A 12,640-nucleotide genomic window follows, 5' to 3' on the forward strand; every position below is an offset into this window, starting at 1 on the left:
GATTGGTAATGGCCAGTCTATCTCCCTCTGGAAGGACCCCTGGCATCCTGCTAGCATCCTCTCTCACCTCATCCCCCCCAGAGTCATCTACTCTTCAGGCCTTTCTTCTAATTCCTTAGTCTCCTCTATCCTTTCCCCCACTAGCTGGTCCCCTCCCACCTCTCCCACCCCCTTCTAGACCTGTGGTCCTCTCTCCCTCCCCTTCCCCCTGGCCACAGAGGAAGGGAGGACAAGTGTATCTGGCTCCACTCCTCCAATAAAACGTTTTCTTCCGCCTCCGCCTAGTCTTTTATTCGAAGCCCCTCCTCGGTAGTTCAGTGGTTCATGGTGGTTTGGTTCAAAGGCCACATTCCCCGTCATAGCTTCACTCTATGACGTTGTCTGTCAAATTGCCTACCCACTCAATCTTTTCTCATTCATCATCACATCCCAGCCAACCTTGCCTGCTGCCTCTATCCCCTGGGTATAGAGGACATCCCTCACCTCTTCTCTTGCCCCCTTTCTTCCCTCATCTGGAAAGTTGTCCTATCCAAGTGTTGGCCAACTAGAAGATCCATTCTCCCTTTTGACAGAGAATGGAACTAGATTGATATGACTTTCTCTGGGTCCTCTATCTGCGACTCCATTAGCAAATTAGCCTTTTTCACTACTATTAACCACCTTTGGATGGAACGTAACATTCGTAGATGGACTTCCAAATCACGTTCTCCAGATAAGATTTGGAAAGTTATCTACTTTGATGTCACGTCTAAAGTGTCATCCCTTCAGACCCGCCCAGTCCTCACCACCCCCAGAAACTCCCACACCGTTGCCTCCTGGAACCTCCTGGTTGACTTCATCTCCCCCACTTGATGGCTTTCTAGATTCTGGCTCTTCGGCTCTCCCATTACTACCCCCCCTTTTTTGCTAGCCATTGTTGGTGATTTTGCTCTGTATTTATTTTAGTTTGCTTTCGTATTGGCTTTTGGCCTTTGGCTTTCCTCTATTGGCTAAGGCCTCCCTTCCCCTCCTTCCCTTGTAAATTCTTCTTTTCTTGGTAACGAATTATTTATTCATCAAAAAAAAAAAAAAGAACTTACAGCCTCTTTAGTCCTTTGCCATGTCTGAAAACTAGATTTCTTAATCTTAATGATTCTCTAGACCTCATCATCACACCACCAAGTCTCCCTAGGGGCCTGATGAAAACCCTTCACTTCCCCTAAAACTTCTTTAGCAACCATTTTATTACATGCCGTCATCATGTTCCACATCGTATTAGTGTCTCCCTCAAAGTCCCACTTTCCTTGTTTGACTACTCTCTTTCTTTATGAATAAAAAAATTCACTACCAAGCAAAGGAAAGAATAGATAGGGAGGAAGAGTTCACAATCCCAAAGCCTTACCCAAGGGGAAGGCCAAAAAACTCAAAAAGGGAAAATTCCCAACCTAAAAAAAAAGCTAAATGGGAACTAAGGGGAGCACATCAATTGGGGGGGGGGAGGATAAAAAGTGGGAGACCCCAATAGACAACGAGCCTGTCTGACAACTTTATCAGTAAATATATGTGGGGAATCTCCCTTGATCTCCACCACTTTATATTACGGAAAATAGGTTCCATTGTCCTACGTTTCTATGTATTTAAACACATATCCAAGACCACCAATCTATGTTGAGTGGTAAGGCTCTCCCCACATATGACCTAACAGTCCTTATACAATAATCTGTCGGCCCTTCTAGTAGAGAGGAAATCTATTGGGCTGGTATGATGCCCACTTTTGTAGGTAACTAGATGCTCCTCTCTCTTTTCAAAGAATCAGCAATGGATAAATTCATAGGATTGCGCAAAGTCTAAGATCGTGGTACCCTCCTCATTCCTCTCCCTAAATCTATAGCCTCCATACACACCTTCATAGCCTCTATGATCAGTCCCAACATGTCCTTTCAGGTCAACTCATATAATAATCTTTTCAACTTAACCCAAACCTTGCATTAAATTATCAATGTGTTCCCAAAATTAAAGCTTACTACTTTCATCCAATCCTAGTTTTGGTGCATAGGCGCTAATTATATCATCAATCTCTTTCTCCAACACCAATTTGAAGGATATAATCCTATCCCCAGTCTTTTAACACCCACTACATCATTCATCAGATCTTTGTCCACTACTATTCCCACTACACTTCTATTACTTAAATCTCCCGAATACCAAAGTTGAAGTTGTCTAACACCTTAGCTCTGTTATCCTTCCATCTAGTCTCTTGAATACATGCAATACTAATCCTTCTTCTCCTCATAGCATCTTTCAGTTCTAGATTCTTCCCCATTAAGAATCCAATGTTCTAAGATGCTAGTCTAGTCCTACGTTTTTTGGGCTATATTCATTACTCTCACTTGCCCTTGTCTACTTATCACTGCATCCAGAGAGTTGATAGAGCGTGTAGTTTACAGGCGACACCCTAGCAATACAAGGATGATAGGACATGATACTAAAGAAATAAATGTACTCAAAAAACAATAGGATCCATGCAAAAGGTGATCGGCTGAATATAATAAGAGTATAGTAATTTGTATCACCCACTAGCTCCTATAGGAACTTGGGACATGGCAGAGAGGTACAGAATCTCTCATGCACTTCCTTTGGATCAGGCAAAATTGCAAGAAGGCACAAGTCAGACGAGAACAAAACCACCATTTATAAATAATAAAAAAATCAGTGTGTGCTGGAATGTGTATCACATTTTTTATCCTTTCAAGATACGTTGATAGCCACTTCAGAAAATACTTAGCAAATAGGGCCTGGCTTCCTATTGGGCTATCTAGTCTCACACTTTCTAGATTTAGTTTCCTGTTAGAATGCTCAGTCCAGAAATATTATTGTTTTATGAAGTAAAGGTTCAGAGTGACAATTACTCCTTTCTCCAAAATACGATAATGAGGTCATAAGAATCTTGAAGAAGAAAAAGGTTGTGTCAGAGTACATACAATAGAAATGTTGATTCACTTGGTTGGAACATTGAACCACTAGTCAAAGTATGAAGAATCATGATCTTCGTGCTGACTTCCAAGGTTGGACTAACAAGGAGCTATATTAACCTCAGAGAATGATGGGTTGAAATGACAATCCAATCACTATTTGCAAGACTTCATGTATTTTTTACACATCTTACTGATATTCTTCAATTGCTACAGCCACAAAAGGCCCTGAATAAAAATAACAATCCATCCCCCTTACTACAAGCTGAAGCTCATATGTCAAGAACTTTTCAAACAAAAAATCCTCCCGTGCTACCATACACAAGTATTAACCTCCCTGAATTCTGGTAGTAGTTTCACATGCAAAATGTAGAGTGTTTTCAACCTTCCAATATGTTATTAAGAAGGATGCAAAGTTCCTTTAGAATTGGCCAGTACAGAAAGAATCAGTTTTATTAGTCCAAATATATTAATCTGCATGACACTGATAATTAAGAATTGTATCTACTAAACAAAATCTTGAAATATTTACTATTTCAACCTTTTCTTTTCTTCTCTCATTCCCCTTTCAACTATATTACTTTCTTCTTATGCTCTACACCTGATAGGCATGATTACCAATCACATACATACCCAAAAAAAAAAAACACAATTAACCATCATGATATTTCAAAATTTTATAGGGTTTTTATGACTTTGGCTTAATTTTATATTCCTGTATATAATTTCAAAATTTTCAAAATGAACTCTGACCAACATTGTTGATCACTCAATGTAGCATAATCACTTAGAGCTTTCTACCTCTTAGTTTGAGTAAGTAAAATGATAAAACAACCATCTTTACCAATTTGCATGATTTATATGTGCCATGCATATATCTGCATTCAGGTCCATCCATGGCTTCTCACATAAACCAGAATGCTAAATCTTGATGATGTATAAACACTCCCTATATACTAAGAATTCAATCCTAGCAGGCAAGAAATAAAAATAAAAAATACCTATAGATATCACCAACAGAAGGGACCATTGTTAGATTGCTAATAATGGCTTTAGACCTCTCTAAGCTGGACAGGTCCTTGGCAGTAATTTTCACCTGCAAAAGCAACAGAAAAACAATGCTAAATAAATAAATTATGACATAAAGCATGGAACATGTTCGTGAAAGTAGAAGTCCCACTTCCACTTACCGTTCCATCATCTTGTGTGTCGATAGCTTCCACCCCTGTCTCCTCAATGATACTTTTCACTTTCTTTCCACCAGTGCCAATAATAATGTGAATTTTTTCTGGTTTGACCTACAAACAAATCAGATAGCCTTATACAAATTCTCGTCTTGGTATTACTGGTCCAGATGCTAAACAATTGTTCAACCAAATATACCTTCATAACATGAATCAGTGGAGCATACTTGGAAAGCCTCCAAGAGGGAGGAGGATTGCACTTCGACATTTCAGCTGAATTAAGCGAAAAAAAGTTCTCTGTGAAATGACCGAAAGACCAAATAACACAGAATAACATTTGATATCTGACTGCCGAATAAGCAAACAACTACACTGAAGCATGGTTGGTAATTGAAGCCTCTGTTAAATACTGAAAAGAGCTTAGTTCAAACTTCACACGCACAAATCCCCTATTCCACCCCCCCCCCAAGAAAAAAAGCAATGCTGATACAGAAAAGATTCCCATAGCTCCTTCGATCTAAAATAAAATAGAAAGGTGGAACATCAGCTAAACACTTAGGGTGCTATAAGCCATCATGAACATTTTGGAATATACTGTTCATGTTGTTAAACTTAGCAAATGTGCAGCGTTAACTATTATTCAAGGGAATTTATATCCATAAAACCTCAGCAAAAGACAAGCAGAATTGAAGTATGGACCTTCAACTAATACAGGAAGTCTTCAGTGCTAAAGAGTTGATAAAGGTACTTTAGGCACATGCCCATTCTGCTGTAAACTTATAATATGCTGTAATGTGTTTTTTCCTTTTACCTTTTACCTCCTTGGCTATCTTATATTAGCATGGGGTGTCAGGACGTAATTTCTCTTTACTAAACAAAGGGAATCAACAAAGGGGAGAGAAGTGAATTCTCTCCCAACAAGTTCTACCGCAACCTCTTTCTTTCCTCCTTGTCTTCATCTTCTTCCTCTCCATCTCCCTTCTTCTCTCGTTGTACTTTATGCTTCGAAATTGTATATTGCATGTATCCTAAGCATTTCCATGCATTTTTTGACCATCTCCATGCATATTTTTAGCATATATTGCGTCTCTCCGATACGATACGATACAATACGTCTCCTAAAACCACCTTTCCGATAGGATACCTGTTATACTGATACTTTAAACCTTGATGGTGACCCCCCCCCCATACATTATTCATAAATCACGTATCCCGGCACATGCTTTTGAAAATTATTAATCTTCAAATCACAATTAATTTATTAAATCCTTTTAAGAGCACTAACACTTTCAAGGTCTTCAAAGTTTCAACTAACCAGTTCTAAACCTTATGCCTGGCAAGTAAAACAAGTTGACCATTTCATTAACACTGATATTGCACAATGTAGAGTCGATTCAATATGCAAATACTAGAGATTATACCTATAATATGCTTTCGCCCGTCTTTTGCTTGCAGAAGTGCTTCTTTCATAATGGGTAGTGTAATTCCTCCCACCTGAAATGAGATAGCGTGCACAGGTAACAGTTAAAAGCCACAATGTCAATAAACAAACACAAGGGGAACTTTTCTGGGCTCTATCAAATGAAATCATCAACCAGTCTGTATATATGAAAGCAGAAGAAATCAAGCAAGTTCTAGATCATGAATAACCTTTATGTCCATCTGAAATGCAGTTATACCATTCTCATCTCCAGCGACCTGCTCATTGAACATCTCAAACTCAGAACAACATTACAACTTTCTATTATAGATAAGAATGAATTAATGCACCAACCAATTATCAGATTAGAAGTTCATTCCTGAATCTTGATGCAGCTGAATGGCGATCTAAACAAACAATATCTACACAAGAAAATGTAGCAAAGATGGGAATATAAGATGGAGGAGTGGAACGAATAGGAAGAAGAGGTATGGATCCATTTCGTAGACTAGAAAGCAATATGATTTGGCCCAAGAATGGGGATAGGTTATGATGTATTCAGTGGCCCCAGAGTCCTGGTAACAAAGGAAGTTAACTGGACTTTATAACCATACACAATGGTGTGGTGGTATGTAAAAAGACAGCCTCAGAAAGCAGTTTGTAGACAACTCCAGATTTTATTGCAGAATTTGTGCTGATATTGAGCGATACCAGATTGATTGGATTTTGGTGTCTTAAGGATTTTATTGGGGTTATAGCATCTGTTTTGCTTCCAGATGGTTCTTCTGGCTTTATAATTGATGTATTTTGGCATTTCTTGTGTTGCTACCTGAAGTACAGATGATATGGTTTCGATTTTTTTGGGCCTGATGGATATTTTATCAATTGCAGCTATCATTTTACAGACAAATGAATATAAATTTTCTGTCTCTGAGTTGAATTAAAAAAAAAAAGGGGGATGTGATGTAGATTCCCACTATGGGCTGAGGTATCGCAGGAAGAAAGCCCAGCCCAAGTAGGGCCATCAATCCACTTGAGTGTTTAATTTAATTCAGTCATTAGTTAATAAAGGCCCATTGGGCCCATCGATTTATGTAATAAGGCCCATAAGTGGCTATTAGTTAGTAGCTAGTTACTTACCTAGTTTGACTATGTTTCTAATGTTAGTCCTCGTAGGAGTACAACTCCTAGTCAGAGTATGACTGCTTTTATTGTAACTTCTGCTCTCTATTTAAAGAGGAGCTCCTGTACCCAGAAATTCAGAATTGAAAAACAAAGAATTGCAGTCAATTGCTTCTAAACAGCCGAGATAGCTGTAGGTGAGATGCCCGGGCCGAGATAGCCAATCCCACCCACGATTCTCTTGGTTACTTTCTTCTTTCTCTACTTTATTTTCTGTTATTATTCATTGTTGCTGTGATCATTGACCAAAGAGTATCAGATCTGCTGAGGCTTATTAGAACCAGAATCGACCAGCAGTAAAGTAGTGTTCATGCAGTCCAATCGTTCTCTCTCATCTCTCAACTGTGAGCTCTGCCCAGCCAACCCTTTTAGGGTTCTGTTCTACTCTCCAAGTGGACCACTCGATCCACACTTGGAGGCCAATTGAAGTTGTCGGCTGCAGTTCTTAAAGTTTCCCTCTGTTTCTCTCCAAGGTCTGAATTCAAGAAACTGCATATCTTCTACACCAGCCGACAGAATCCAATCATCTTTGGAGGTTTTCTTTTATACCCTAGGGTCAACCATCAACCCAAGTTTGGGTCCCATCTGAGCATTCTAACTCCAGCCGGAGGTATCCCCCTAAAACCCCTAGCCGCAGGCTTCTCTCTCCCGGGCTCTTGATTGTGATTCTTCCTTCTGAATTGTTCCTTGGTTATTTTACATATTCTTTGAGGTCTATTCCTGGTGATTTGCTACTCCTACTGCTGTACTTTGTCAAGCTAATTAAAGAGTCATATCTGATTTGGGTTTGGGGTTGTAATACATTGGGAGTAGTTGCCTTATGTGATCTACTTCTACATTAGGATGCATCAATTCAGATGGTTTGGCAATGCAAAAGGAACATAAGATTCAAAGGAAAGTGACAAACTACAAACTGTAAGGGAAATCCTTTTATTCATTTATGGATAGGCAGCAAAAAGAAAACATAGTGAAAAAGGAAGAAAGACAAAAGGAAAAAAAGACAAGACAAGACACAGAAGAAGAAGGGCCCAACTGTGGTGCATTATTTTGTAATATTTGCTTTGAACTCTTCGGACATGCAAATCCTCTTTACGCAAGGAAAAAAGGCTGAAAATGACATGGATTGCAATGGGGCAAAGAGAAGTTCTTAAGAGCTAAAATCAGACAACATTAACCAAGAGTGCAGTGATGGGACACGATTACATGAAGCCAAACCTGAGTAATGAACCAAGGCAAATAAGATAAATTGAGTTTGTAAGCCCAAACCTTAAAATCCATATCTCCAGAAGCATCTTCAGATCCAGTAATGTCAGAGAGAATAAGTGGAGCACCATCTCCCCCAAATTCTTTTGTGTCCAAAACCATACCCATTGCTACCCCTGCAATAGAGCACTTCACGGGAACGCCAGCATCCTGTAAAGCTAGGCAACCTCCACAGACAGATGCCATACTGTTAAATCAATTTGGCCGTTAGGAAGCAAATATCAGTTGGAGTAAAAAAAAAAAAAAAAGGACCAAATGTACCATTGAAAATGGGAGAAATTTGCGTTTAGAAAAATTTTAACTTTCTCAGAAACCTTCGAAATTAAGCAAAAATAGCATTCGATTCACTCAAATGACATTTAACCTTGATGAACCATTGCTTTCAGTAATGGTACTCTCCACACGTATGGTGTAGGGGAAATCCTCTTCGGAAGGCAAAATAGGTTCAAGTGCTCTTTCGGCAAGCATTCCATGACCTATTTCTCTTCTACTAGGTGCTCCTATGCGCCCAACCTCTCCAACACATGACGGTGGAAATGAATACTGGACAATTGAACACAAGCATCTTTTGAATCAATAAATGAAATAAAAGATTTTCAATAAAGCTTACAACAGAAACAAATAGAGCCAGAATTAACAACTAATTCAATGTTGGTTATGGTAAAAAAGTCATTCATTGGTTTAAAGGGAGAAAGCCATTCACATGCAAAAAAAATAAAAAAAAGGTTAGCACAAGATAGTACAAAGAACATCATGTCAGAGTGTTCACTTTCCAGCTATCAATGTGGATCCTAGCCAGATTGTATATTAATTGGTATAATACCTAGACCCTTCATTGACCGAAAATACCAGTGCCGGACATGACATGACATTGGTATGCCCATATGGTGTGGGACTTGTTGGATCCTCCACATCCATATCCTTCTTTTTTTCCTATTCTTTTGGAAGGCACACATACCCATTACTTACAGCATAACAATTGACAATTACTGTTCCCTGTCCTGTTGTCCATACGCATCTAACCTCATTCATTGTATACTTTTAGTACATTATTTACATTTTGGAATTCTTAATGTGATGTTGCAGGATCATAACTGCATAGTTTTCTAGAAAAAAAAATTTCAGCGTTTGAAAATGGAAATGAACATATCTAGATCCTCAAATTGGTTGCATGGGAATCCTACATAATTACGTATGCTATGTTAGATATTTCACCTAGATGGCAGATTTTATTACCCAAATCCCTGTATCATAACATTCAAAAAGGAAAAAAAAAAAAAAAAAAATTGGATGAACTTACATTCAAAGATTCACAAACCTGACATGTTTGACTTCATGACAACACCAAATTGATATTGCATGACAGGAACCAGAAACTTGGCCATTATTGCATAAGTGAGAACAAATTGCTCTCGCCTTTTCATTCATTTAGGTCAGCATTCTTTTTTTATGTTTTTCATATCTCAATCAATCACTGATAACTCATCTGTTGATGAGATTTCAAAATATGCATCTATCAGCCTTAGGAAACAGGAGGAATAAAACAAAGATGAAAGACCAAGCACATAATCTGTTATGTTTGTCTCGAATTCTTGCCACGTTTCGAAGGTCTCCCCACTACTACATATTTTGGTGGCGACCCAAATGGGATTTTTTTTTAGGTCTGTGATGGTAGCAGAGGGCTTGGGCCGATAGGCCGATGGTACTACCCAACTGACCATGACCCAATAAATCAACCGACGTGAAGGAGTATATATTTGTGCTATTGTCTTGTTATGTAAGTGAGTGAGATTTGGGGATTTTCATGTTAGGGTTTATGGGCGAGACTTTCTTGCTATGATTTGGGTGTTCGTGAGAGATCTCCACTATAACCTTTCTTCCAACCATAGTTTGTCAAGCGGTTTGTCTGGGTCCTAGGTGACTGTCGCCTTACATATTTGGACATATTTATGCCAAATATCATTTAATTACTTAAGATATTATTCATAAATAAGAAAATATCCCTTATTTGAATCCAATAAAAATAATTTAAAAATAAAATTCCAAAAGGATAAAAAGTCATCCCCCAAGTCCAACAACAATAATTGGATTTTTGGTTGTAGGGGTGATTTTTAACTTTCAAATGTTGGGGTTTTTCTCAATTCTGAAAATTTTATAAATCTTATCATGGTAAAACATTGCTAAAAATCAAAACGCTGGTAATATAATCTTTTGTTTTCATGTCTTTAAAATTATTTTCATTCAAGCAATTTTAACAGCATTCGCGCACTTTAAAATAAGTTTAACTGGAACATAAACTGGTTATTACAACTCAGATTCAAGTAATCTTAGACTTGTTGGAAAGCTGGTTTTGTGCTATACCTAATACAAAAATCAATTTCAGCACCATAGCACCACAACACCCAAGCCTAACCACAAAACCTCCATCATTACCACCAGATCCTCTTCCACATCCACCCCAAATGCCTCCCCTATCATTGGTTATAGCCACCGACCCCCTTCCACCATTGGCCACACCATTCCCACTACCCTTGGTGGTCGATCCAAGCATCTGGTGCCCAACCTTTCTGGTTCCCAATGATTCCGTGGATCATCTGGAATGTTCGAGGTCTCAATTCCTCAGCTAAGCAAGCTGAAATTCGGTTGAGCATTCAATCCTCTAAATCAAATTTATGTTGTCATTTGGAAACTCGCGTTCCAGAATCTAATGCCAATAGATTAGCTTCAGCTATAGCTCCCTCCTGGTCCTAGGAATCCAACTACCTCCACAGCCCTAATGGGAGGATTTGGATTCTCTGGGATCCCTCCTACCTTACTATCTCTTAGTTATCCTCCTCTACTCAAATCATTCAAATCTCTATCTCCCACCATTCTGGCCCCTTCATCTGATTCCTCTCGATTGTGTACGCCCATAGCCGAGTTTCTCTTAGAATCCCCCTTTGGTCCGACCTCCTTTCCCTTGCCACTTCCTTAGGATCCAGACCCTAGGGTATTGGTGGAGACTTCAACGTCATCCGCTTTAGCCATAAGAAGCAAGGGGGCAATCCCATTGATACTCAAGTTGTTGACGCTTTTAATGTTTGCAATGAAGACCTCAATCTAACTGATCTTAAATGGTCTAGGATTAAGCTCACTTGGCATAACAAAAGACCTGGAAATCTTCGCATTACCTGTAAGCTCGACGGGGCCCTCGTAAATGAAGCCTGGCTCAACGCCTTCCCTTCTTCCCATGCCAGCTTTGGCCTCCCTGGGATTTCTAATCATAGTCCCATCTCTATCCATGTCCTTACCTTTTGCTCCTTTTGGTCCAAAACCTTTCAAATTCTTTGATATGTGGACCTCTCACTCTGATTTTCAATCCCTTGCCCACACTGCTTGGAGCATTCCCACACCCCCTGCTCCCTTTCCCCACTTCTTGCTTTTGCCAAAAAGCTTAAGAATGTGAAAGTTGCCTTAAAGCTATGGAACTCCTCCACCTTCGGGAACATCTCCTCTCGTGTTTCCTCTGGTAGGGACAAGCTTCTCTCCATCCAATCCAGACTTCAGCTTGACCTCCTCAACCCCCTCTTGGTTGAGGAAGAAAAAGTTGCTTTTGACTTATCCTTGCTTCTGGCCAAGAAGAAAGCTTCCTCCTTCAGAAAGCCCGCATCAAATGGCTTGAATTAGGGGATTCTAACTCAGCTTATTTCCATCGATCCCTCAAAGCCAAAAACAATGCCAATTCCATTCCCAAGCTGGTCTCTCTTGACGGAAGTGAGCTTTTTTCCCCGTATCTCATCAAGGCTGAAGCCGCCTCCCACTTCCAAAGACTCCTTTGTCCTTCCCCTTTCCCTTCCTCCCCTCCGCCCATCCCCTCTAATCTCCTTAACAAGTTTGTCCCCGATGAGTTCCTCCCTTTCCTTCAAACCATTCCAAGGAGGAAATCATTTCTGCCATTCTGTCTCATAAAGCCAACAAAGCACCGGCTCCTAAAAGCATCTGGGTTGATTGGATCCTCTCTGGTCCTCTCAAGCACAATTCCATCTAGACTGCCTCTCACTTCAAATGCCTCTTGGATCTTGAGGAAGATTCTTACCCATAGGCCCATTGCCCTCCCGACCTTCTCATACGCCATCGAAATGGGCAATCAATTTCCCTCTGGAACGACCCCTGGCATCCTTCGGGCATCTTATCCCGCCTCGTCTCTCCTAGAGTCATCTACTCTTCTGGCCTCCTTTCCAATGCTCTTGTTTCCTTTATTCTCTCCCCCGCCGGCTGGTCCCCCCAGTCTCCTCCACCCATCTTCTGGACCTCTGGAACTCCCTCCCTCCTCTCTCCCCCCCGGCCATAGAGGAAGAGAAGATGTGTGTATTTGGCTCCCCTCCTCCAATGGCTCCTTCTCCTCTGCCTCTACTTGGTCTTTCATCTGCATCAGGTCTCCGGTCGTTCCTTGGCACAAGATGGTCTGGTTTAAATGCCACATCCCCCGCCATAGCTTCACTCTTTGGCGTTGTTTATCAAACTGTCTCCCTAGCCAACCCTTTCTCATTCATTGCAACATCCCAGCCAACCCCTCCTGTTGTCTCTACCCCAGTGGAGTTGAGGATATCCCCCATCTCTTCGTCTCCTACCCCTTCTCCCTCATCTAGAAATCTGTTCTT

The 12,640-nt window shown here is 40.2% G+C and overlaps 1 protein-coding gene across 1 annotated transcript in view; it reads right to left on the reverse strand.

The window, feature by feature from the left end:
• The window catches only part of LOC122064956 (probable polyribonucleotide nucleotidyltransferase 1, chloroplastic), a 60,148-nt gene extending 48,866 nt beyond the window's left edge, over positions 1–11,282 (reverse strand). Inside the window, exons 1-8 of the mRNA XM_042628738.1 lie at positions 11,152–11,282; positions 8,365–8,565; positions 8,004–8,187; positions 5,786–5,833; positions 5,557–5,629; positions 4,335–4,408; positions 4,142–4,249; positions 3,953–4,047 (exon numbers count right to left, since the gene is read on the reverse strand). Coding sequence (XP_042484672.1) covers positions 3,953–4,047; positions 4,142–4,249; positions 4,335–4,408; positions 5,557–5,629; positions 5,786–5,833; positions 8,004–8,187; positions 8,365–8,565; positions 11,152–11,282 — 914 coding nt within the window. The remainder of the gene's footprint in view (positions 1–3,952; positions 4,048–4,141; positions 4,250–4,334; positions 4,409–5,556; positions 5,630–5,785; positions 5,834–8,003; positions 8,188–8,364; positions 8,566–11,151) is intronic.
• Between the last annotated feature and the right edge of the window lie 1,358 nt (positions 11,283–12,640).

The sequence above is a fragment of the Macadamia integrifolia genome, unplaced genomic scaffold (genome assembly GCF_013358625.1).
Source record: "Macadamia integrifolia cultivar HAES 741 unplaced genomic scaffold, SCU_Mint_v3 scaffold1839, whole genome shotgun sequence".
Classification (NCBI taxonomy): Eukaryota; Viridiplantae; Streptophyta; class Magnoliopsida; order Proteales; family Proteaceae; genus Macadamia; species Macadamia integrifolia.